The sequence below is a fragment of the Pteronotus mesoamericanus genome, unplaced genomic scaffold (assembly GCF_021234165.1).
Source record: "Pteronotus mesoamericanus isolate MK-2021 breed Mesoamerican mustached bat unplaced genomic scaffold, CSHL_Meso_final contig_82, whole genome shotgun sequence".
Classification (NCBI taxonomy): domain Eukaryota; kingdom Metazoa; phylum Chordata; class Mammalia; order Chiroptera; family Mormoopidae; genus Pteronotus; species Pteronotus mesoamericanus.
Window position 1 is genome coordinate 8,913,027 of NW_026555265.1, and position 22,362 is coordinate 8,935,388.

The 22,362-nt window shown below is 40.8% G+C and overlaps 1 protein-coding gene across 1 annotated transcript in view; it reads right to left on the minus strand.

Annotated features, from left to right (window-relative positions):
• The window catches only part of PCOLCE2 (procollagen C-endopeptidase enhancer 2), a 61,011-nt gene extending 47,323 nt beyond the window's left edge, over positions 1-13,688 (minus strand). Inside the window, exons 1-2 of the mRNA XM_054585155.1 lie at positions 13,389-13,688; positions 12,310-12,418 (exon numbers count right to left, since the gene is read on the minus strand). Coding sequence (XP_054441130.1) covers positions 12,310-12,418; positions 13,389-13,465 — 186 coding nt within the window. The 5' untranslated portion in view covers positions 13,466-13,688. The remainder of the gene's footprint in view (positions 1-12,309; positions 12,419-13,388) is intronic.
• Between the last annotated feature and the right edge of the window lie 8,674 nt (positions 13,689-22,362).

Sequence of the window (22,362 nt, forward strand, 5' to 3'; positions counted from 1 at the left end):
TAACTTAAGTCTCTATATAATTCTAAATCCTGCATGTAGTTTAAAGCCAGGAAATATGTGTTTAAGGCCAAAATTCCATTCCCCTATATCTCCTGTTGTGGTTATGCCAGACAAATAATAGCGACAGAACCCCTTCTAGGTCCTTAGGTATAATTGACTTAAATATTGGGTTCCTGTCTAAATTCACTATCTGTTTTCTCAAATTATACACCTTGTACTGCTCTTACTAGAACATGCCCTATGTTTCAATTTTCGTACAACCCCATGTCCCCCTACTGATGAATTTTTTCTCATGAAACCGTATGAAAGTTATTGTGAAGACATAAATCTCATCATATTTTAATCTATTATTTCTTTAAACTAAATATGTGTATCATTTAAATTTAACCAGGGTTTTTGGAACATGGATTCAGTATGATGACTTTAACACACATTAGTAACAAAATTTCTCCCAAGGCAATGGTATGTAAGTGTTTTTTAGGCACACTTGGAAATATCAAGGAATGGATAGTAAATAACTGTGAAATCAATCAAAGAACATAGAAACAATTTCTCAAGTCTTATAGTAGTACAGATGTTAAAATGGGTCATAATATCTTTTACTATGTGCATGAGGCAAAATAAATATTTTCATCTTAAATAATCTGACTTTTAATAATTTAAATTTCAAATTTTCAATACTTAGAACTACTTATAACGGGCATGATAATTATTTACACACACACTAGTACTGATTTTCCTGTTTACTCCTTATCAGGTTATAAACTCTCTGAGGACAGAAACTATGCCTTGTCTTTTTAGCCCCTTGGGCCCAATCCAATACTTTGTACATAGCAGGTACTCAATTATCATTGAGTACATGTATATTTATTTGCTAATTAAGTGCATAATAGTGTATTTGTATCACCTAGCCAGAAATTTTGTGTTCGTCTTTTCCTACCATTTGCAAGTATGACAATAATTGGCAAGACACAAGTTCTTTAGACCTCAGTTTCCCCACCTGTGAAATGGGCATACTAATATGTATCCCACTGATTTTCACAGAATTGGATGCAAATGAAGTGATACAATATATCTTAAGTGTGGAATCTGAGAAATAGGATACCAACTAAAAAGGGCTCCCAGGGGCTAACTGGGCTCAAAACAAAACAAAACAAAACAAAACAAAACAAAACAAAGAGCCTAACAGCCATTTCTACACAGAGATCTCCCACGTAAAATGCACTTCAAGGAGAAGCCTGCACTGCGCGTTCCTGCCACCTCAGCCAGCCCTTATGAAGAAGTTCCCAGAATCCTGTTTCAACCAATAGGACTGAGACTCCCTACCGGATCAAAGCTGTGCAGCTATATCCCCCATCAGCTTCTTTACCCACCAATCAAAGCAGCTCTGTTCTGACCAATCAGGACAGTGCCTTTTGAAACATTCTGGTTGCAAGGATTTGGAGTCCTCATCTGCATGATGACAGACCAATCAGGGACCAGGGGAGGGACCTTCTGTCTATATAAATCAGCTCCCCCAGGTTCCGTGAGAGCACTTTCCCTTTCCACTCGGGTCTGAAGACTGTGTTTCCCCAGTTGGAGCTGAAACACTGAAGATTAAACATCGGAGCAGATCGGAGCACAGAGCAGGCTGGCATAGAGCACATAAAACCAGTAAGAAGCGAGCAGAGCTGTCTAGCCCAAGAGAATCCTGGCCCCAGAGCCACCTCAGAGCCATGTTCTGTTCACAGCCGTGCTGTGTCACCATTGAGCTGTTCCACAGCTGTGCTGTTTTCCAATTGGACGGGTTGGCACTGAATAGTTTCTTTCTTCACCACACCCCAAATTGGGGATTCCCGTTGGCATTCACTTGGCACGAAAACCACCAGCTGACAGAAGGTATGCTGAAAATCGTACATGTTATTATTTTAGATCCATAATGTATATAATAAGGAGTATATTTAATTCCAGCTGAATAGAAAAAAAGTAGGTAGTTACCAAAATTATAGCACATGCATTACCTGGGGGAATCCAAAGATCTGCATATGACAACTTATGTTTTGTTTCCCACTTCTGCATGAATTAGCTAAATAAGGAAAAATTTGCCACATACTTTGAGCTTAAATGCAACACATTCTATTCATTGTTATAATTCTCCTGCAATTTATAGTGAAGATCTGGGTCTTTGTGGCCCTTCCACATTATTTACTTCAGAGTTCAAGGACCTCAATAAGTATCAGATATTAAACTCAAATGTGTGCTGATTTCCCCAAGCCCAATTTATGCTGAAAATAATAAATGAACTCTTCAATAACTGGCTAATTTCTTTACCTAAAACTTCTTCTGAAATTGAGATATATTAATAAATACATACCTCGTAATTTCAATAATGATTTCTAACAATAGGACCACATACATGGATTATCTTATTTTAAAACTGCTTTGGAAGTTATGCCCAGCTTTAAATCTAAGAACAAAATCATTTTCATCAACCTCAGCATACTAACTGCTGGATAATAACATCAACTGCCTAACACATTCAGATGTGATATTTAGTTTTAACTTCCGGAACCAATTTCAAATAACAATTCCCATATACTTATTAGAGGGGAATTTACAGAGGTTCTTAGCTTCAAGTTTCCTCTAATTTGCAGAGCTGTTATAAACAAAGGCTCAGCTGGTTCTACTCAGTAGGCCACACCATTTGTAGCCCAAGTCAAACTCTGAATAGAGTTGCTTTCACAAGGTATTATTTTGCTACCAATAACTATTTTTCTTTTTTGAAAAATCATTCCAAATCATCAATATGAATCTCTAATTCTACTATGGGATTATAAATGCACAAGTAATGGATGAAAAGACCAAGGGATAGAAGTTTTGGTCATTTGCCAAGTTTGCAATGAATTTATAATGAATGGAATGTTGATTTTTTTTTAAAACAATAGAAATTTATTGGCATATAATTCTGGAGGCTGAAAATCCAGGATCAATAGGCCATCTGTGTTGGTTTCTGATGAGACCTTTCTTCCTGACCTGCAGGTGGCTGCCTTCTCTCTGTGTTTTCACGTGACCTTCCTTCTGTGCTCCAGCACTCCTTGTGTCTCTTTCTGTTCTTCTAAGAACAACAGTCCTATTGGATTAGGACCCCAACCTAATGACCTCATTTAATCTTAATTATCTCCTTAAATGCCCTATCTCCAAATACAGTCTCACAGATGCTAGAGCTTCAACATATGTATGTAGCGGGTCAGGGACAGGGGGGCAACAATTTAGTCCAAAACACAAGGATTTTTAAAAACATAAACACAATACCATTATCACACCTAAAAATAGTAACAATAATCTCTTAATATTAAATATTTACTCAAGGTTCAACTATTGTCATATATTTTTATAATATTTTCAAATTTTTTATTGTATTGATAGTCTATGGGGATATCTTGTTTTTATCCTTAAAAACCATCGATAAGTGAGCATTTATTGAACGCTTACTATGTAGTCAGCATTGCTCTAAGCACAGTGAGGAACTAAGTGCTCTTGTAGGGAAAAGATATGCAAAGATGTCAAATAGGTTAGATGGGGCCATATTGCAGAGGATATTACAACTCATAGCAGAGTTTTCACTTGATTTGTTTGGAAATGGATAACCTTCGAACATTTTTGAGCTTTCAGGTGGCAAGATGAACTTCAGTTTTTCCCATGAATGGCCATATGACTGTGGCAATTTCCTTGACCTCTCGTATGGAATGGCGATCTTGGTGCTGGGTGTCGATGGAGCCACGAAGGCAAGCCTATCGGGCTTTATCTCACTTCCCACTCTGAGCCTGGAGAAAAACATCATCACAGGCAGCCCCCCATGCTCCCATAGGCTTCGTACTCATCTGTGTGTCTCCAGCACCTAACATGGTGCCTAGTGGGCTCTCTGTAAATGGACCTTGCCTTTGTAGCAGTGAACTATGTAACATTGGCTATGTTCTTGCTGACAGTGATCCACTCTCCCTGACTTCCTTTGGGGATCTCAGAGATCTCTTACTGTCTTCTGCACATCGTGCACACAGTCGGCCCCTTTGGGCATGTATACCCAGCTGGAGGGCTCCTGTCATGGAGGGGTCCAGATGTTTGTATGCCAGTACTTGGAGTTCATTTCTTGTTGCAGGGCTGGGTATAGGTTGTTATTGGTTCTCATCCTAAATCAGGTGGGGGTGACTTCTGCCTCAACCCAATCCTATTGTCTTTGCAAGTTTCTTAGAAGAAGACCAGGCACCATTTTTTAAAGGATTATATATATATTAGCTGTCAAATGATACTTAACTGCTGCCTACGTTGGTAGACTAGGTATTTTATGCAGAATCACTTAGGTTACAGTCCCGAAAATCAACGAGAAAGTAAGAAACCCTCAACTCCATCATGGACTGCAAAATATTTAATGATTTCTTAACCCTCAAATTATCTGATTTTTGAGGACATATTCAGCAAAATTAATGAGTAAAACCTAAGACTACATGAGGTCACCAAGAATTGGTAGACAGCCCTGGCCAGGTGGCTCAGTTGAAGTGTCAAAGTTGCACCAAAAGGCTACGGGTTCGATTCCCAGTCAGGGTCCATACCTCGGTTACGGGTTCAATCCCTGGTAGGGAGTGTGTATGGGAGGCAACCAATCAATGTCTCTCTCTCAATCAATGTCTCTCTCTCAATCAATGTCTCTCTCTCTCTCTCCATCTATCTTTCTCCCTTCCTTTCTCTCTAAAACCAATGAACACATCCTTGCATGAGGATTAAAAAAGAATTGGTGGCCAGAAAAATAAAGCTGAGTCAAGAAGCTTGATTCCAGTCACAGCTCCAACAACTATGCAGAAGTATCAGCTTCCCCATTTGCAAAGCAGAAGTACAATAAACAGCACGGAGCATCTTCATACTCAACATATCTTTATATGAGTAAAAATTAACCTCAAAATTCTCTAGGATAGCACTGTCCAAAGGAAATTTTTGTGATGATGGAAATATTCATAGTATATACACTGTCTAATATGGTAGCCACTATCCACATGCAGCTATTGAGCACTTGAAATGTGGCTAGTGGGACTGAGGAAAGGAATTTTTAATTTTTACTTTAACTTTAATTAATTTAAATTTAAATAGGCAATGTAGATAGTGTATTAGACAGTATAGCAGTCCAAGAAATCACTATGAAAATTTAAGAGTACTATGTATATACTACAGACGAATCTAAATTTCCAGTCTGTGTTCTATTCTTCCATACCAAAAAGTCTAACACAATTGGCTGAAAGTTTGTGTGTGACAACTAGCACTCATCTTTCTCAAAGCATTCAGATGCTAAAGTCAGACTTTCCCCGATCCCCCACTGATAAGATAGAGTTTAATAAGAACAATTTGGTGGTGAAAACCACCTTGCTGGGACACACTTCCCCTCTGGAAGAACTGAACTGAAGGCAGGTGAACGGTGAGAGGCAGGATATTTCTCTCTGGCTATGTCGAGACCCTTTCATCTTGAGGGGTCTCTATGAGGTTTTAATAAAAGTGATATTGAATCACCAAGTGAGTGCTATTCTAGGTTTACTGACTAGGTTTTTCTTCCTGCAGGAGCAGGAGAAAGAGAAAAAAAACAGACTAGATTGACCAGCTTTGGGAATGCCTTTAAATGACAGCCTTGGATGAGGACAAACCAGAGCACAGCCCTATCCGGAGCAGCCGCAAGCAAATGTCCAGAGCCAGGCACATCCAGCCTCTCGGCTGGTGCCACTAACTGCATTCAGAGCTTCTGAGACAACTGCTGTAGGCAGAAGGTTCCATGTCTGTTCATTTCCTCTGTTACCACCCTTGTCCACTCCACCATCTTCTTTCTCCTCAACAACACATTAGCTTCCCAATTGGTCTCCCTGATTCCATTAACTCCCTATAATTCATCCTCCACATAGCAACCAGAATAATTTTTTTAAATCAGTCACCCCACCCTGTCCATGAATTTGCTTTCCATGGCTTCTGTTACCCATGGTCAACGTGGTCTGAAAATATTAAATGGAAAATTCTAGACATACACAATTCATAAGTTTTAAATTGCTCATCTGTCTGAGTAGCATGAGGAAGTCTCACTCCATCTCACCCAGAACGCGATGCATCCATTTGTCCAGTGTAACCACACTGTACATACAATACAGTAAGATATTTTGAAAGAGAAAGACCATGTTCACATAACTTTTAATGCAATATATTGCTATAATTGCTCTAATTTATTATTAGTTGTTGTTAATCTCTTACTGGGACTAATTTATAAGTCAAACTTTATCATATGTGTGTACCGTATGTACCAGGTCTGTCCAGAAGGTATCCAGCCAGTAATATGAAAAACAGACATTTATTGCAGATACAAGATACAAGAAACGTTGTACAAAGGATAATGATGCCTCATTCCCTTCGAAAGTAAGCACCTTGGGACCTCACACAGTTCTCCCAATCACCATCAGCTGCCCTGTTGCATTTTCCTATTTCATCAGTGGTCTGAAACTTCTTCCCTTTCAAAGGTGATTTTAGTTTTGGGGAAAGCCAGAAGTCACAGGGCACCAAATCTGGGCTGCAGTGGGGCTGAGTCACCTGGGTGATTGGATGTTTTGCCAAAAAACCCTGCACAAGATGTGATGCAGGAGCAGGTGCATTACTGTGATGAAGCTGCCAGTCACCAGCTGCCCATAGCTATGGCCTTTTGAATCATCTGAATAGTTTCTACAGAGGAATGTTCAAGCTCAACATAAAATCTGATGCAGATTCATTGCTCTACTTGCTCAGTCATTTTGAATGTGACAGTCACAGAGGACACATGCTCAATGAACAACATCTACTGTGCCCACTACCTAGTACAGTGAAGTTATCATTGTTCATGCATGCGTATTCTGGTCCACTCTCCTTGGCTGCCAGGTTACACTGATGTGCAAACTGCCCTGTTTATATTAACAATCACTGGTCTTTTCCCCACAGACCTTGTATGTACAGGAAAAAGTAGTATTTATAGGGTTCAGTATTATCCTCAGTTTCAGGCATCCACTGGGAGAACTACACTGTAATCTCATTCCTCTGTTTAAGATTCTCCAGTGGATTCTGGCTCAAATCGAAATTCAAACTCCTCCTTACCAGGGCTCTGCTCACCTTTTAAAATTCTCCTCCCATTGTCCCTCTTCTTCATTCTGTCCTAGCCACACTGACCTGGCTGTTCTTTAGACAAATCAAGCTTCTTCACGTCTCAGGACCTTTGTACTCGCTGATGTCTCTGCCTAACATGGTCCCCCCCAGACTTTCACCTGACCAGCTCCTCATCACTCAGGCCTCCATCACCTCCCCAACGTGGCCCTCTCAGACACTGCTACCTAAACCAGCACCACAGCCACTCTCTACGCTACCACTATGCTGTGTATGTTTGTTTGCAATTTTCTTAAGGTATACTTTATAAATTATAAAACCCATCTCAAGTGCACAATTCAATGACTTTTAGTATGTCAAGGTATACAATAATCCCTATAAGTAAATTTTAAAACATTTCTGTCCTTTCTGTAAGATCCTTTCTGACCATTTACTGTTAATCTCATAATTATCCCCTGTTACTAGGCAACCACTGATCTACCTTTACATTTCTACAGATTTTTCTTTCCTGAACGTTTCATGTAAATGGAATTATAATTATTTCCACCACTTTATTTCATTTTTAATATATTTTTATGGTGATAAAATGCACATAAAACTTAGCATTTTAACCATTTTTAAGTGGACGGTTCAGTGACATTAGTACATTCATACTGCTGTGCAGCCATCACCGCCATCCATTTCCAGAACTTTTCCATTTTCCCCAAACGGAAATGCTGTCCCCACCAAATACTAACACCCATTCTTCCTCCCTGAGCCCCTGGCAACTACCATTCTACTCTCTGCCTTAATGATTTGACTACTCTAGGTTCTCCATATGAGTGGAATCCTACAATATTTACTGTTTTGGGACTGGCTCATTTCACTGAGCATAATGTCTTCATCCGTGTTGTAGCAGGTGTCAGAATTTCCTTACTTTTTAAGGTTAAATAATGTTCTGTGTATGTCTATACCATATTTTATTTATCCATTCATCTGTGGACAAATATTTGGACTGCTTCCACCTTTTAACTACTGTGAATAATGGTGTTATGAACATGGACATGGACATACAGATGTCTGATCAAGTCCCTGCTTCTCCTTCTTGGGCAAAAATACCCAGAAGTGGAGATGCTAAATAATATGGATATTAATTCTATGTTTAATTTCTTGAGAAACCACCATACTATTTTTGCAGTCATACCAGCAATGCACAAAGATTCCAATTTCTCTACATCTTTGCCAAAACTTGTTTTCTGTTTTCGGTGTGTGTTTTTTTTTTTTTTTCATTTCCTTCCTAATGGCTGCGAAGCAACATCTATCCTATTTTTACAATACATTTATCAATACTTGATTTTCTTGTTTAGTTGTTTTTTTAAACATTAATTGCTTATCTCCCCAAACCAGCGGCATGAGGGCAAGGAGCTTGGCTGCCTTGTTTGCTGCCATAACCACAACAGTACCCAGCACTTAACATATTTGTTGAAAGAATGGAAAATCTCAGGGCTACCAGCTCTTGTTCTTTCATCTCCTCTACAATCTGCAGGAGCTGGGGAGCTCCCTTCTGCTACCCTGACAAACCAGAGGACCATGAAAATTTTTACAAATTAGTGCTGTTCCTTTTAAAATAAATAAAGATGTTGTTACATTGAGGCCTTCAGATCACCCATAGCCTTGTGAACACTCTACTGAGGCTGTAATTAAACCCAAGAGAAAGTGCTGGGCTCCTCTGGAAGTTCTTGGTAGCTACTCATTTGCAAATATAAAAGAGGTAGCCCCTTGAAACGGAATAAACTCAACTATGTAAGAGTTAAAGCTAGAAAGGTTTTAACTAGAAAAGCAAATTGTACAGTCATTTCTTCTGCATTAACTGCTTTCAAAAGACATTTAAAAAAATGTCTGGCATTTGTTTCTCAATTTCATGCCATAAATAAATGTCATCTGCCTGTTTCCCTCTTTCCATAGTGAGAGAGGACCTGAATTTCTCAGCTCCTTTGCTTCTAGAAGAGGCCATGTAACTAAGAACCAACCAATGAAATGTATGCCCTTAAAGGGAGGATGTATGCCCTTCTCTTCCTGTTAGCTGGCTGGAACATGAACACGATGGCTGGAACTTGGGCAGTAATCTTGCACAAGGAGGTAGCAGGCAGAGCAGGAAGAGAGAGAGACCCAATGGCTGAGAAGCTGTCACACCACTCCTGGGTTGCCTACCTACAGATCCTTTATGTGAAAGAACCAAACCTCTGTTTGAGCCCTCGTTATTTTAGGTCTCTGTTACTGGAAGCTGACCTAGCCCGAACTCACACAGAACTGCTCCCGAAAGATTGTAGGAGAACCCAAGCACAGAATAAAGTCATTAAGATATAGAGGACAATGTAGACAGTTCCCTAAAAGTCTACATTGTTTTGAGCTGATGCCAAGCCCATTGTGGTGAGGAGGTGGCGGCAATCTGCCATATTGGGGCAGAAGACATGACAACTCAATACCAGCAATAAGGCGGGTAATGAGAGCTCAAATGCTAATGGCTAATACTCATTGAGCACTTATTATATCACAGGTACTGCCAAAGGGCTTTACACAGACCATCTCATTTCATCTTCACAACGATCTTGAGTTTCAAAGAAGATAAATCCTGGTCACACAGCTTGAGGGACAGAAATGAGAATTTGAATCTAGGGACATCAGACTGCTAAGCCCCCATGACTTACATGGCATCCAAGCGCAGCATCCACCGCACTGCCTCTGCCTCCACACGAAAGGACGAGGTGGGCAGGCCCCTCCTGAGGCTCACCGCTTCTCCACCGAAGAAAACCTTCACTAGACATCCCCAGCCCCAGTCAAAGTTTGATGTCACAACAATGTCCCATAATACCCCAAACAAACAGCCAACTGTGAAATCCTCCTTTTTAGGCACGTGATACCTCTCAGTCATTAAATTTCTTGGATTATTTTTATCTTATAGCCATTTACTGCCAATTGAAACCCCTCATAGTATTAAAACCAGGTGGTTTTTATGTTTGTTTCAGAGCCTTACTTCACATTTATGCTAATATCAATATTCCAGAACTCCTGTCTATGATTTATGCTTTCCTGGTCCCATGTGTTGCAATAACATAATGAAATCTGTGCCAGTTCATCAGACAGTTGATATTTGATAGGTCTAAGAACTATGGTTTATATTATGGAGGGGGCCCCTCTTATCTGCCTGTCAAATAACCTCCTTGGTGGGAATGCCTCATTGAAAAATAGGTTTCACTGTACATAAAGCTGGACTTACCAAATGTTTGATCCAGTCATTTTATACAACTGTTCTAGGACTTGGCTTCCCCATCTATAAAATGGGAGTAATAATGTTATTCTTTAGAGTGATTTGGAGTATTCAGTAAGACTGTGCTTGTTAATTACTTGGCACAGTGCCTGGCACATAGTAAGGGCTCAATAAGAGATAGCTACCTTTGTCTTGGCTGTGTGGCTCGGTGGACTGAGTGCCAGCCTGCGAACCAAAGCGTTGCTGGTTCTATTCCCAGTCAGGGCACATGCTTGCGTTCCAGGCTAGATCTCCAATAGGGGACACACAAGAGACAACCACACACTGATGTTTCTCTCCCTCCCTTCTCCCTTCCTTCGTCACTCTCTAAAAATAGTTTTTAAAAGATAGCTATTTCTAAAAATCATAACCTGTGGGTGGCACAATCTGAATGTTGCAGTGAACCAATGTGTTCAATCACCAAACAACTTCCCAACAGTCATTGCTGCCCTGGCTGGGTAGCTTAGTTGGCTAGAATGTAGTCCCGATTTACCAAGCTTGTGAGTTCAATGCCCAGTCGAGACACATACAACAAGCAACCAATGAATGCATAAATAAGTGGAACAATAACAGTGTTTCTCCTTCTCTCATTCTCTCTCTCTCTCAAATCAATAACTAATAAAAAGAAGACTCAATCTAGCTGAGTCTAAATCCAGACTTTTAAAAAAAGCTTCATGGCTGCAAATCTGACATCTTATCTTGATTCAGCATAATTTTTGCCATTACTCATCAGCTAGGCATTTATTAGACTTTGTTTGATATTTAGTCCCCAGTTGCTGTTATTCTTATTTTTGCTCATTTATTTTTTTACATTCAATATTATTTTGTATTGGATTCAGGTGTACAGCATAGGAGTTAGACAATCATACACTTTACAAAGTATAGGCCTGATATTTCCAGTGCCTACCTGGCACGATACATAGTTATTACAATATTATTGACTATATTCCCTATGCTGTTCCTTATATCCTTGTAACCATTCTGTAACTACCAATTTGTACTTCTTAATCCCTTCACATTTTCACCCAGTCCCCTAACTCCCCTCCCCTCTGGCAGCCATCAGTCTGTTTTCTCTTTCTGTATGGTCTGCTTCTGTTTTGTTTCTTCACTTATATTGTTCTTTAGATTCCACATATAAGTGAAATCTATTCTTTTTTATAAAAAAAATTTTATGTATTTATTTTTAGAGAGAGGGGAAGGGAGAGAGAAAGAGAGGGAGAGACACATCAGTGTGTGGTTGCCTCTCATGTGCCCCCTGCTGGGGACCTGGCCTGCAACCCAGGCATGTGATCTGACTGGGGATCGAACCCACGACCCTTTGGTTCGCAGGTTGGTACTCAGTCCACTGAGCCACACCAGCCAGGGCTGAAATCTATTTTTATTCTTAAATTGTCTTCGGTGATGGTTTCAAGTCAGGGGCATTAACTGGGATTTTTTTTTCTTTTTCTCCCCTCTCTCCCCCACCCCTTTTTCCATAATGGGTATAAAGTAGTCAAGGATAAGCACTACCTTTGATCTTCTATTCCCCACTGGGAGACATTTATGCAACACACAAGCAACAAATAGCTTCCAAGAATCCTTACCACAGACCTTAAACTGAAAATAGATTTAATTTTTAATCCATGAAAGTCAATTGAGTCAGCCTGGGTTTTCAGAAACACATCTGTTGTAAGAATTTATTCCTTCAAGCTTTATCTTGTGCCCTTTCCAATTGCTAATGCAGGACACCACTTGTTCTATTAATAAAAATCTCCAAAATAGTTGAGGTAAATCCAACATTTCATTATCAGGCATTTGCCTCTAACGCAAATCTTGATCTCAGAGGAAAAAAGCAGCAGTCTTCAGTTGTTTCTAATACCCATTTTGAAGAGAATACCCTTTTAAAATATGCTTACTGTGATTTTCCAGGTGCATTTGCTATTCGGAGGGTACACTCCAGGAAAACCTTCACTGCCAATAAATCCAGACTCTCCAGTAAAAACGCCGCCACATGTGAAAACAGGTCTGGGAAATAAAAGGGAAACAATTTGAAACGTGTCAATTTCAGAAAGGTGTAATCTATTAATACGGATAAATTAATATTGATTAATAAATGCCTGCACCATATAAGGGAACTGAAAGCTTAGCAGCCCTTAGAATATTTCAATTATAGCCTGGTAAAAACATTCCGTCTAGCTGCCACCTGTCTCCATCATAATAACACAAGATCGATAGTTCTGTCATCCATCCACTCACGCATCCATCCATCCATCCATCCATCCATCCATCCATCCATCCATTCATCCATATGTAACCAAGTCGTCCTCCACGTAGTGGTAAATCTTATAGGAAAATAGAAAATGGAATATTTAACTACGGGCAGTGAGAGAAAAGATGAAGGCAAGGCTGTGTGAGGTGCGTGGTTTAAAGATAGACAAGCAACTAGTCAATATAAAAAAGTTTTAATTGCCCAGATTTGAAGAGATGCCTTATTCTCCTCCCCTTTTCTGAAAATCGCTGGGCACTGTCAGAGCCTCCCACTGAGAAAGGAGATGTTAGAGACGATGCCAAAGTTGGTCATGGGTGGGTCCCGCGGCCCAGGTGCTGGCGAAGAGTTAATGCCCGGCAGCAGCTCTCTGGGCGCCACCCGACTGGAGATTTTCTCTAAGCTTACGTCTTTCTCCCGAGTTAAAAAAAAAAAATAGAAGTAAACCAAAGTCCATATATTTGGGCCCTAACGCTTCCCTCCGCCGGCAGAAACACGCGGGAAGGAAAGACGCAGGTCAGATGACGCCCTCGCCACGTGGTGGCCTGGCCGAGCGGTCCGCAGGCTGCAAGGGATGGGGACAGCGGGGAGCCCTGCGGCCCAGGGGCCTGGGGACAGACAGCCCACGGCTAGGTCCTAGGGCGCCCGGAGCAAACTGAGTACAGCTGAGCGCGAGGCTGCAGGGATAGAGCGAGGGAAGAAGAAGGGAGCCAGGCGGGGGCGCGTTACCTCTCCGGGGGCTGCTGCCGCGACAGCTGGGCCGCCAGCAGCAGGCCGAGCACAGCCCAGGCGCCCGCGCCGGTCATGGCCACTGGAGACGCTCAGGGCTCGCCCGCCCTGTGCACGCCGGCTCGCGCCCCCAGGCTCACAGCCTGGCGCACACTGGAGACACACTGGTGCGCGCTCTCCAAGCCGCGCGCGCGCGCACACAAACACACACACGCGCGCAGCCGCGGCAGCCCAGGTATCCGGGTGTGAGCTGCCGGCGGGGTGGGGGTGCTTTTAAAGGCGATTGCGGTGCAGCCTGACTCGAAGTTTCATTTCCCCAAGGAGTTGTTGGCAGCCGCTGGCCACGGCTGAATATCCCGTTTGTTCTCGGGGGCGGGAAGGGCGGCTCCGAAGACTGAGCCGCCTCCTCTTCAGGGGTGGGCGGGCGTCTCCTCCCCAGCACCTGGGACCCACAGCCCTGTCACGTCCTGGCAGCAGGCCTGTGAGAAGGATAAAGGGGAACTCCCATTCCCCCACCGCTGCCCATTGGTACCCAAGCGGGACCTGGCTCCATGATCACGGCGTAGGGGGTGGGGTGGAGTCATAGTTTGCTTTGGGGAGTGTTTTTCCCAAGTTGCTTTTAAATAAAAATCATTAGGGCTTGCTGGAAAACCTGGGGTTCGTCCTTTATTTCTGTTTCCTTCCAACAGCCACATCTAAGGCAAGAAAAGGGAAAATAGAAGAGGAATTCTATCATATTTTAACTCCTGCTCTTATAGGCTTACCTGAATATCTATCTATCTGGAGACTCTTCTCTTTTCTACTGGTGTATGAAAATACGAGAAGAGTTTCTGTGCGGGGATTTAGAAAAGAGATTTAAGCCAAGCCATTTGTGAGCGAATTGTCCGTTAACTATCTCAAATCATGAAGACAGAAACAGAATCATACATCCCACCATAGCATGTCATGTTCTGAAAATGGTGTTTCTTTGCTGACGTCTCTCTGAAAAAATGTTTACCAACAATTTCTTTTTGTAGGATGGATGAGTTAAGATTTACAGGGAATTTGTTTTTCTAAGGACAATTCCAGCTTTGTGAAATCAAGGCTTTACTTTAATTACAGAAGAATAATTTTAAATCTTTATTTTGTTAAGTGCTTCCCAATAACTAGGGATTAATAAAAGAAAAACAAGAAGAGGATGGTTTTGTTGAGATTTTCCACAACCGTTCCACCGCAAGAGGGATATAGCTGAATTTCGATGCCTCATTTGGCAAAGAAATTAAGCATTAAATTAGTACTCATCAAGACTCCATTTCTAATAATGAGTTACAATATTAAGAACATAAACAATGTTTGCAAGGAAGTGAACACTAGCTTCAGGGATAATTTGACTTTTAACAGTGGGGAAAAAACCAGCAGCCAGCAGTAGGAACGAGAATTTCCCTGTGGAGTTTACATTACTGTATTATTTTTGAAAAAAGAGAAGGAAAAAAACAGCAAGAACTACAACTTTTAAAAATTTTTCTAAAGGCACCACACCCTGTATGACATTAAAAACAAAAAAAAGAGGGATTACAGAATTTGGCAACGTACTTTATATCCTGAAACAAACTCTCTCAAACCAATAAAAACTGCTTTAAAATAGCAAAGAGCAAAATAAATGATTGTTTATTTTGCACACATTTCAAGAATATGTTATCCAATAGCATAAATGTTTTTAGATGATATTTTGTTAAAAAGTCATATTTTAAATTATCAAGTGAAAAAATATTGCTCAATTCACTTTCTGGTAATGATTTGAAGTTATCATAGCCAGAAAACACTTCATTCTTAGGATAACTTCATGCTTAGGAGTAAGTGAATTTTCAAAATTTAAAGTTAAAAGACAAAATATTAAACATGCCTAAGATGAAAAGAAAACTATTTGAACTTAACTATGCAAGAGTATTTCTTAATTTATGGGCTGATGACGATGTTCATATCCTCACTAGAGAGTTAGGGTTCCAACACTGATGGTTCTGTTGTTGTTGAGACACATAGGAAGACCTTGATGTTACCATGTGACATTAAAAGTTTATTAAAACCCATATTATTTTGTCTTAGAAACACATATTTGACTCAAAACTATAGTTCTGAACAAAGTTATAAACCTTAAATGTCCTGACAAGTTTAATGTGTTAAAATTGAGACAGACCCAAGTGGACCCCGAAAGTGTGTCTAAGGTCCACCTCCGTGAGCCCAATTTCTGGACGTTAGCCAGGCAGAGCTGATGTGGGAAGGGGGCCCCAAAACTTCAAGCAGTGGGAAAAGGGTGAGGAAGAGAGGACAAAAAGCCTGTAGGTAGAGTCTCCAAAGAAAAGCAGAGTGGTAGGTAAAAGGATCCTTGTGATTCAAAGTATTTATTACCCAGTCTTTCCAGTGAACCAGGTTGCACAAAGAATCAAAGTCATGGGAATATGGAGATATTTCCCAATGAACTGACCACTTACAAAATTGTACTTCACTCAGATATTCCTTGCTGCATATTATTCACATCTTCCTAGGCCCAATATGTCAACATCTTTGTTGGTTAGTCTCTGGTCAGTTCATCAACCTTGTAAACATATGAAAAGATAGTGCAAATACAGTGCACATTCAAACTGTAGTGTGGTACTGATCTTGTAAAACACCTATAACTTCATAAAATGGATGCAGTGCTGTTGAAAGAAGTGGGGAATGATGGGCCCCTTTAACAAATGAAGCTTTGGATGAGTTATTCCACTGAAAGAGAGAAACAAAAGAAGGTTGCTGACCAAAAGTTCCTTCAAAAAGAATTTTTAATGACAAAGTACTAAAATCTGGTGAGAAAAATGAAGAGGCCCTACAATATTTTTTTCAAAAGTTACTTCCTATATTATAATGCTGTGAAAGTCAAAGTAAAGGGAAGGATGTTTGTATTTTGCTTGAATGCATTTTTGTGGGGAAAATTATGCTTAAAAATCCATGTGCAATTCATTCTTTGTTCATTATGAGAATTGTCACTTAGTTTCAAATATAAGTAGTATTTTATTAAATACAGAATAAATTTAACTTTTAAGTTTCTGGTTTCATTTTTAAAGATAAAATCCTAAACAATATCTGCCATGAAAATGTGAAGCCTGTTTTAAGTAAAATTTAAGTGGCCTTTTCCAATCCAATTCATCTCAGATATGGGAAAGCTCCAATTATCTTGAAAGGTGCTCAAGCAACAATCCAGAGCACTGCATCCGATTGAAGAGGAAAGGGTAGGAGAGAGGATAATGGTGCCTAGACTCTATCCTTAGTGCCCTCTCACTGTGTTTTAGAGGTGTGAGCCATGTCTGGAACTCAGGTGTGGTCTGCGCGTCCTTGAGCATGACAAGGCTCCAGCTGCAGCACACGACCTCTCAATTTGTAAGTGCTACAAATGCATGACAGGAATGAAAAGTATCTGGAAAGCAATTATTATAATGTAGAAATTCTTTTATGCAGCTCAAGTTCGTGACAATACAATGTTCATGATATCTCCATAGCATCTGTAGTTCTGCAGAACTATCAAAATGATATTTCCCCATGTTCTTTTATCTAGCAAAATATAATGATGTAGGTATAATATCAATGATACCTTAGTGGTGAAACTACCTTTTCTGAATTCAGCTTTTTATTTCTTATGTATTATTTTTTTATTTTTTTTAAGTAATTTTTTATTTTCAATTACATTTGACATACAATATTATATTAGTTTCTGGTGTATAATCCAGTGATTGGACATTAAGTGATCACTGCAATAAATCTAATACCCATCTGACACCGAATATAGTTATTACAATATTATTGACTATACTCCCTATGCCCTACTTTACATTTCTATGACTATTCTTTAACTACCCATCCATTCATCTTTTCTACCTATACTCCCAAGCCGCTCCATTTCGGCAGTCATTAATTCTCTCCCTGTGTCTATGACTCTGTTTCAATTGTGTTTGTTCATTTACTTTTTTTCTTTAGAGTCCACATATCAGTGAAACCATATGGTATTTGTCTTTCTCTGACTGACTTATTTCACAGAGCATAATACCCTCTAGGTCCATCCATGCTATTGCAAATGGTAAGAAGTCATTCCTTTTTATGGCCAAGTAATATCCTATTGTATATATGTACCACAACTTTTTTTATCCACTTGACTATTAGCACTTGAGGTTGCTTCCATAGCTTGACTATTGTAAATAATGCTGCAGTGGACATATGGGTGCATATATTCTTTTGAATTAGTGTTTTGGGCTTCTTTGGATAAATGCCCAGAAGTGGAAATGCTGGGTCATAAGGCATAACCACTTTTAATTTTTTGAGGAACTGGATTCAGCTTCTTAGATAGTATCAACATTTAGGAACTCCTTACAATCTTTGAATTCTTGTGCAGAGATCTATCAGTAGATATTCTTGTGAAGAAGAATTTTTAGAATTAACAGTTCAATAGTTGTTGATGTTTGTTAACACACATTAGGAAGTAGACCTCCCCCACTTTTTTCCAAGAATAAAACATTGGAGGGGAATTGCACTAGTTAGCCTTCTTAGACAAACAACTGAGTCCACTCTGGCCAGTTCAAGCTGTAAAAGAGATGCATTTAAAAATAGAAGGTAGTTCATATTACCATTAAAAGAATTGGAGAAACTGGTTCAAGGCTAATTTTTCCAGAATAGTGGCCAAAGTTTCACTTTAAAAGGGCCCAGTAAGAAATCTTTTGCCATTGCTGCCACCAAAATTAAGCACTAAAAGCAACTCTTCCAACTTACTGTAGCTGTGACTGCTATGAGCACCTCAGATGCATTTCTGACCTGGGAAGTTCAGCCGGGCAGCACTCCTACCCCGAAGGCCAGCCAGCTCTGTTGCCACCCATGGAAGGAAAGACTCTTTCCTAATGCTGATCTCTTGAATCAAGAATCTCATACAAGTGGTTACAACTGGTAATGTCTGTGTCACATGGCTACAAAGGATGCTTGGAATTCAGCACTTTGTGGGGGATAATTCAAATGTAGAAATGTCTCCAGATATTAAAAGACTACTCAAAATATAACGGGCAGGCACGGTGTGATTAAAGCCCATGACAGGGATCCACAATATTCAGTTAGCCTCTCTCCTTACATCCCTGTGCTGAGAAAAACAGCCTGAAGTAGGTCTTTATGTAATAATAAGAGTACCAAGGCAGTGTGATATACATTGAGTAGAATCAGCTGCACTCACCTGTCCATGCTGGACAAAGGTGTTGGCTGCTTTGTGCTGATTTGGAATAAAAATCTGTCCAATGAAGAGACTCCATAACAAATCATCGTCATCATCCTTAAATTTTATTGAGCACTGATTATATGTGCATAAGGAACTGCGATTAGTGCTTCACAGTAATATTTCATTTAATTCTCTCAAAAGCCCTGTGAGGTAAAAACAATTGTTGCCATTTACCATTCAGAAAATTCTGAAATTTGTAGAGGTTAACCACTAATTCAAAACCTGCAATATACAAATAAAATGCTGGGATTCGAACCCAAGCTGACTGGAGAGCTCAAGCTCCTAATCAATATTGCATGCCAATCCATCGGAGCCTCTTGTGAGGCCCAAGCATGCTCAATGCACATGGAGATGGCAGTGGGAGGGGATGGACATCTGCTTTTTATCCACCTGAGATCACTGATTCCACTCATTGTTCCCCCAGTACCCAGATGGGTCTCATGACTAAGTTCTGTAGAGAGAGCTCTCCCAGGACTTTTCTACTGGACGTAATACAGGGGAAATATTTCTTCTGTGTAGTTCTGGTCAAGGTGGCAGGGTAGGCAAACACTTCGCTCACCTCCTCCCACGACTGCATTAAAATTACAACTAAATTATAGAATAACCACCCTTGAGAACCACCTGAAGACTACTAGCTGAACGAAGTCCTACGACTAAGGATGTAAAGAAGCCACATCCAGACCGGTAGGAGGGGTGGAGACGTGCAACAGGCCGGTCCCATTATTTCTGTCACTTATGGCTGCTAATAAACAGGAGGGATATCTCAGATGCAGAGGTCCCCCTTGAGGAGCGAGGGGTCCCAGCCTAACACTGGGCTTACCAGCCCATGATGGTTCCAGTGCCAGGAGGAGAAGTCCCCATAGCTTCTGCCGGTAAAAATCAGTAGAGATTGTGGCTGAGTGAGATGGAGGGCTTCTGGAGTCCCAGGCGTTCTTCTTAAAAGACCTGATCGTGGACTTTCTCAGACTCGCTCACTCTGAGGTCCCGCACTGAGCCAACAGTGTGGAAAGTGCCAGGATCTTACAGGGAGGAACTATGACTGAACCATTTCCCAAAATCCAGGTTCTTGTACCTGATATGCTAGTAAGCTAAACACAGAGACACTGGTGTTCGGAGATATGAAAAGGCAGGTTTGAGTTAGCCAAAGCAAGAAGATGGGAAAGCAAGATCTCCCAAATCTGTCTTTCTCAAACAGCAACACTAGGGAGTTTTCATGTGTTTAGGGTGTAAGCGAGGGGGCGTTTCAGAGAACTAAGTGGAAAGTCTGTGTTTCTTCAATCACAGATAACATTCTGGCCAAACAGAATTCTGAGAGTCAGAAGCTAGTCACAACTTTCTTGAAGGCATTTATTCCTCCTGCAAAACAAACTCATAAATTCTCTTGTGACACTGGAGTTCTCCTCCTGCTTGATGAAGAAACAGTACATCACCAGCACCAAATGATATTGTGAGAATAAGGGTTGCTGGGTTGAAGAACCAGGATTCTGCAAAAGATCTCATAATTGTGCATCAGTGAAATTAGCTTTAAAGGAAAAGGCAGAAACTAGATACCTTGTGATTATAGCTGTTGTTTAAGCTATCATCGTTTTGTGCTTAACTAGCTATATTTTTCTATTATCTCAAGTAAAGTGTACTTTCAAACATTTCTCCTAGAACTTGCTTTACAGGTAGGCCTTCAGAATGTGACTACCATATTTTCTTTACTATAAGCTATGTGACAACTAAAGCAATTGACACATTAACAATTGGAACATTTCTGGATTCTATGATTTAATACCCAAATATGTTTACTGCTGACGATCGGTTTCAGAACTGAATCATCTGGCTTCGGGCCAAGGGCTGAAGGAGCAGCTCTGTCCAGGGCTGTAGTACTGGCAGAAGCCGTTGTCTTTTGTTGAGACCTCCGCCCACCCAGCTGCAGGCCCAAGCAAGCCTCAAGTCCGAATCTCCATCAACATGGCTAACAACATTCACTCTGCATTGGTGATTCCTTGAGACCCAGCCCTGCCCAACTTGTGAGACCTCACACGCTGCCTTCAGAGGCTTTTACACACAAATGGTCTTCTTATGCTGCAGAGTTTCATAAAATCTTTCAAAGGCCCCTGGCTGGGTGGATCAGTTGGTTGGAGCATTGTTCCAGGCACCAAAAGGTTGGGGATTTGATTCCCAGTCAGGGCACATGCCTAAGTTCTTGGTTCTATCCCCAGCTGAGGTATGTACGGTAGGCAACTGATCAATGTTTCTCTCTCACATCGGTGTTTCTCTTTCTCTAAAATCAATAGATTTATCCTTGGGTAAGGATTGAAAGCAAAACAAAACAAATCTCTCAAAGGTCCACAAAGCCCAAACAAGTAGTGTCTGGTCTCAGCATGACCTGTACCTCTTGCTAAGTAGCTCCAGCCTCAGTTCACAGCTTAGCCTCTCCCAGGCACCTCCAAGGCCAATACAGGGGGCAACAATCAGCAGATTACTTTGTAGCTTCTGCATTACTAGGTGGCTTCACATGAGGGACAGGCCACAGTAAACCTTGGCCTCCATCAAAGCCTATCCCAAGAGGCCTCAGAACCAACACACCTGGTGGCCAGATTCGGACAACACCAGGGCAAAATTCAATTAGCTCCACAAATGACACACCCAAAGGGTAGACTCAGCAGGGTCTGGAGTCCCGCTAGAGCAAATCCTGTCCTGTGAGATCAGAATCTGAAAAACAGATTGTCCACTGCAGTCTTGGTCAGTCCTCACAGCCAGTCAGTCTGATGGTCAATTCTACGCTGACATGTCAGCAGCAATCAAGGCTTGACTAAAACAGAAAAGCGCTCGTGCGCGCGCACACACACACACACACACACACACAACAGGGATACACCTGGAGCACCCAGCTCAGGTGACTTAGGAGCCTGTGCCACTGGGCCTTGCAGAACATATACTACATAAAGCCACTTTGCCAACACCAGGAGACATAGCCGATCATCTTGATACACAGGAAAAAACAAAGGGGGGCAGCCCCAAATGAAGCGACAAAGAAACATGTCTCAAATGAAAGAACAAGACAGAACTGCAGGAAAAGTAAAAGAAATGGAGCAGGCAACATACTAAAGGCAAGGTTAAAGAACACTGCTCATAGGATGCTAAATAAACTTAGGGGAAGAGTAGGTCAACTCAGTGAAAAGTTTAACAAAGAGAAGAGAAATATGAAAATGGACTTAGAAATCATAAAAAAGAACCTGTCAGAAATGACTAGTGCAATAACTGCAGTGAAGGATATTTAGAGGAAATCATCTATAGATGAAATGAAACAGAGGATCAAATCAGCTATCTGAAAGACAAGGTAGCAGAAGACACCCAATCAGAACAGCAAAAAGAAAAGAGAAAAAAAGTGAGGATGGCTGAAGGGGCCTGTGGGATAGCATCAAGCAAGAACAACATTTTCATCATAGGGGCACTAGAAGAAGAGAGAGAGCAAGAAATTGAAAAGTACTTGAAGAAATAATGATAGAAAATTTCTGTGTTTAGATATGTTATTGTTATCATAGAGCAATGCTACTTCTGGGAATGTATTCTTAAGACACACCTCCAACAACATAAAAACACATTGCAGCATTATTTGTACTTTCAAGATGGCAGAAACTACTCAAAAATGTAGGCGATTTGCTGGCTGAGCTACATACATACATAGAATGGAATGCTACACAGCTGTGAAGAAGAATGAAGCAG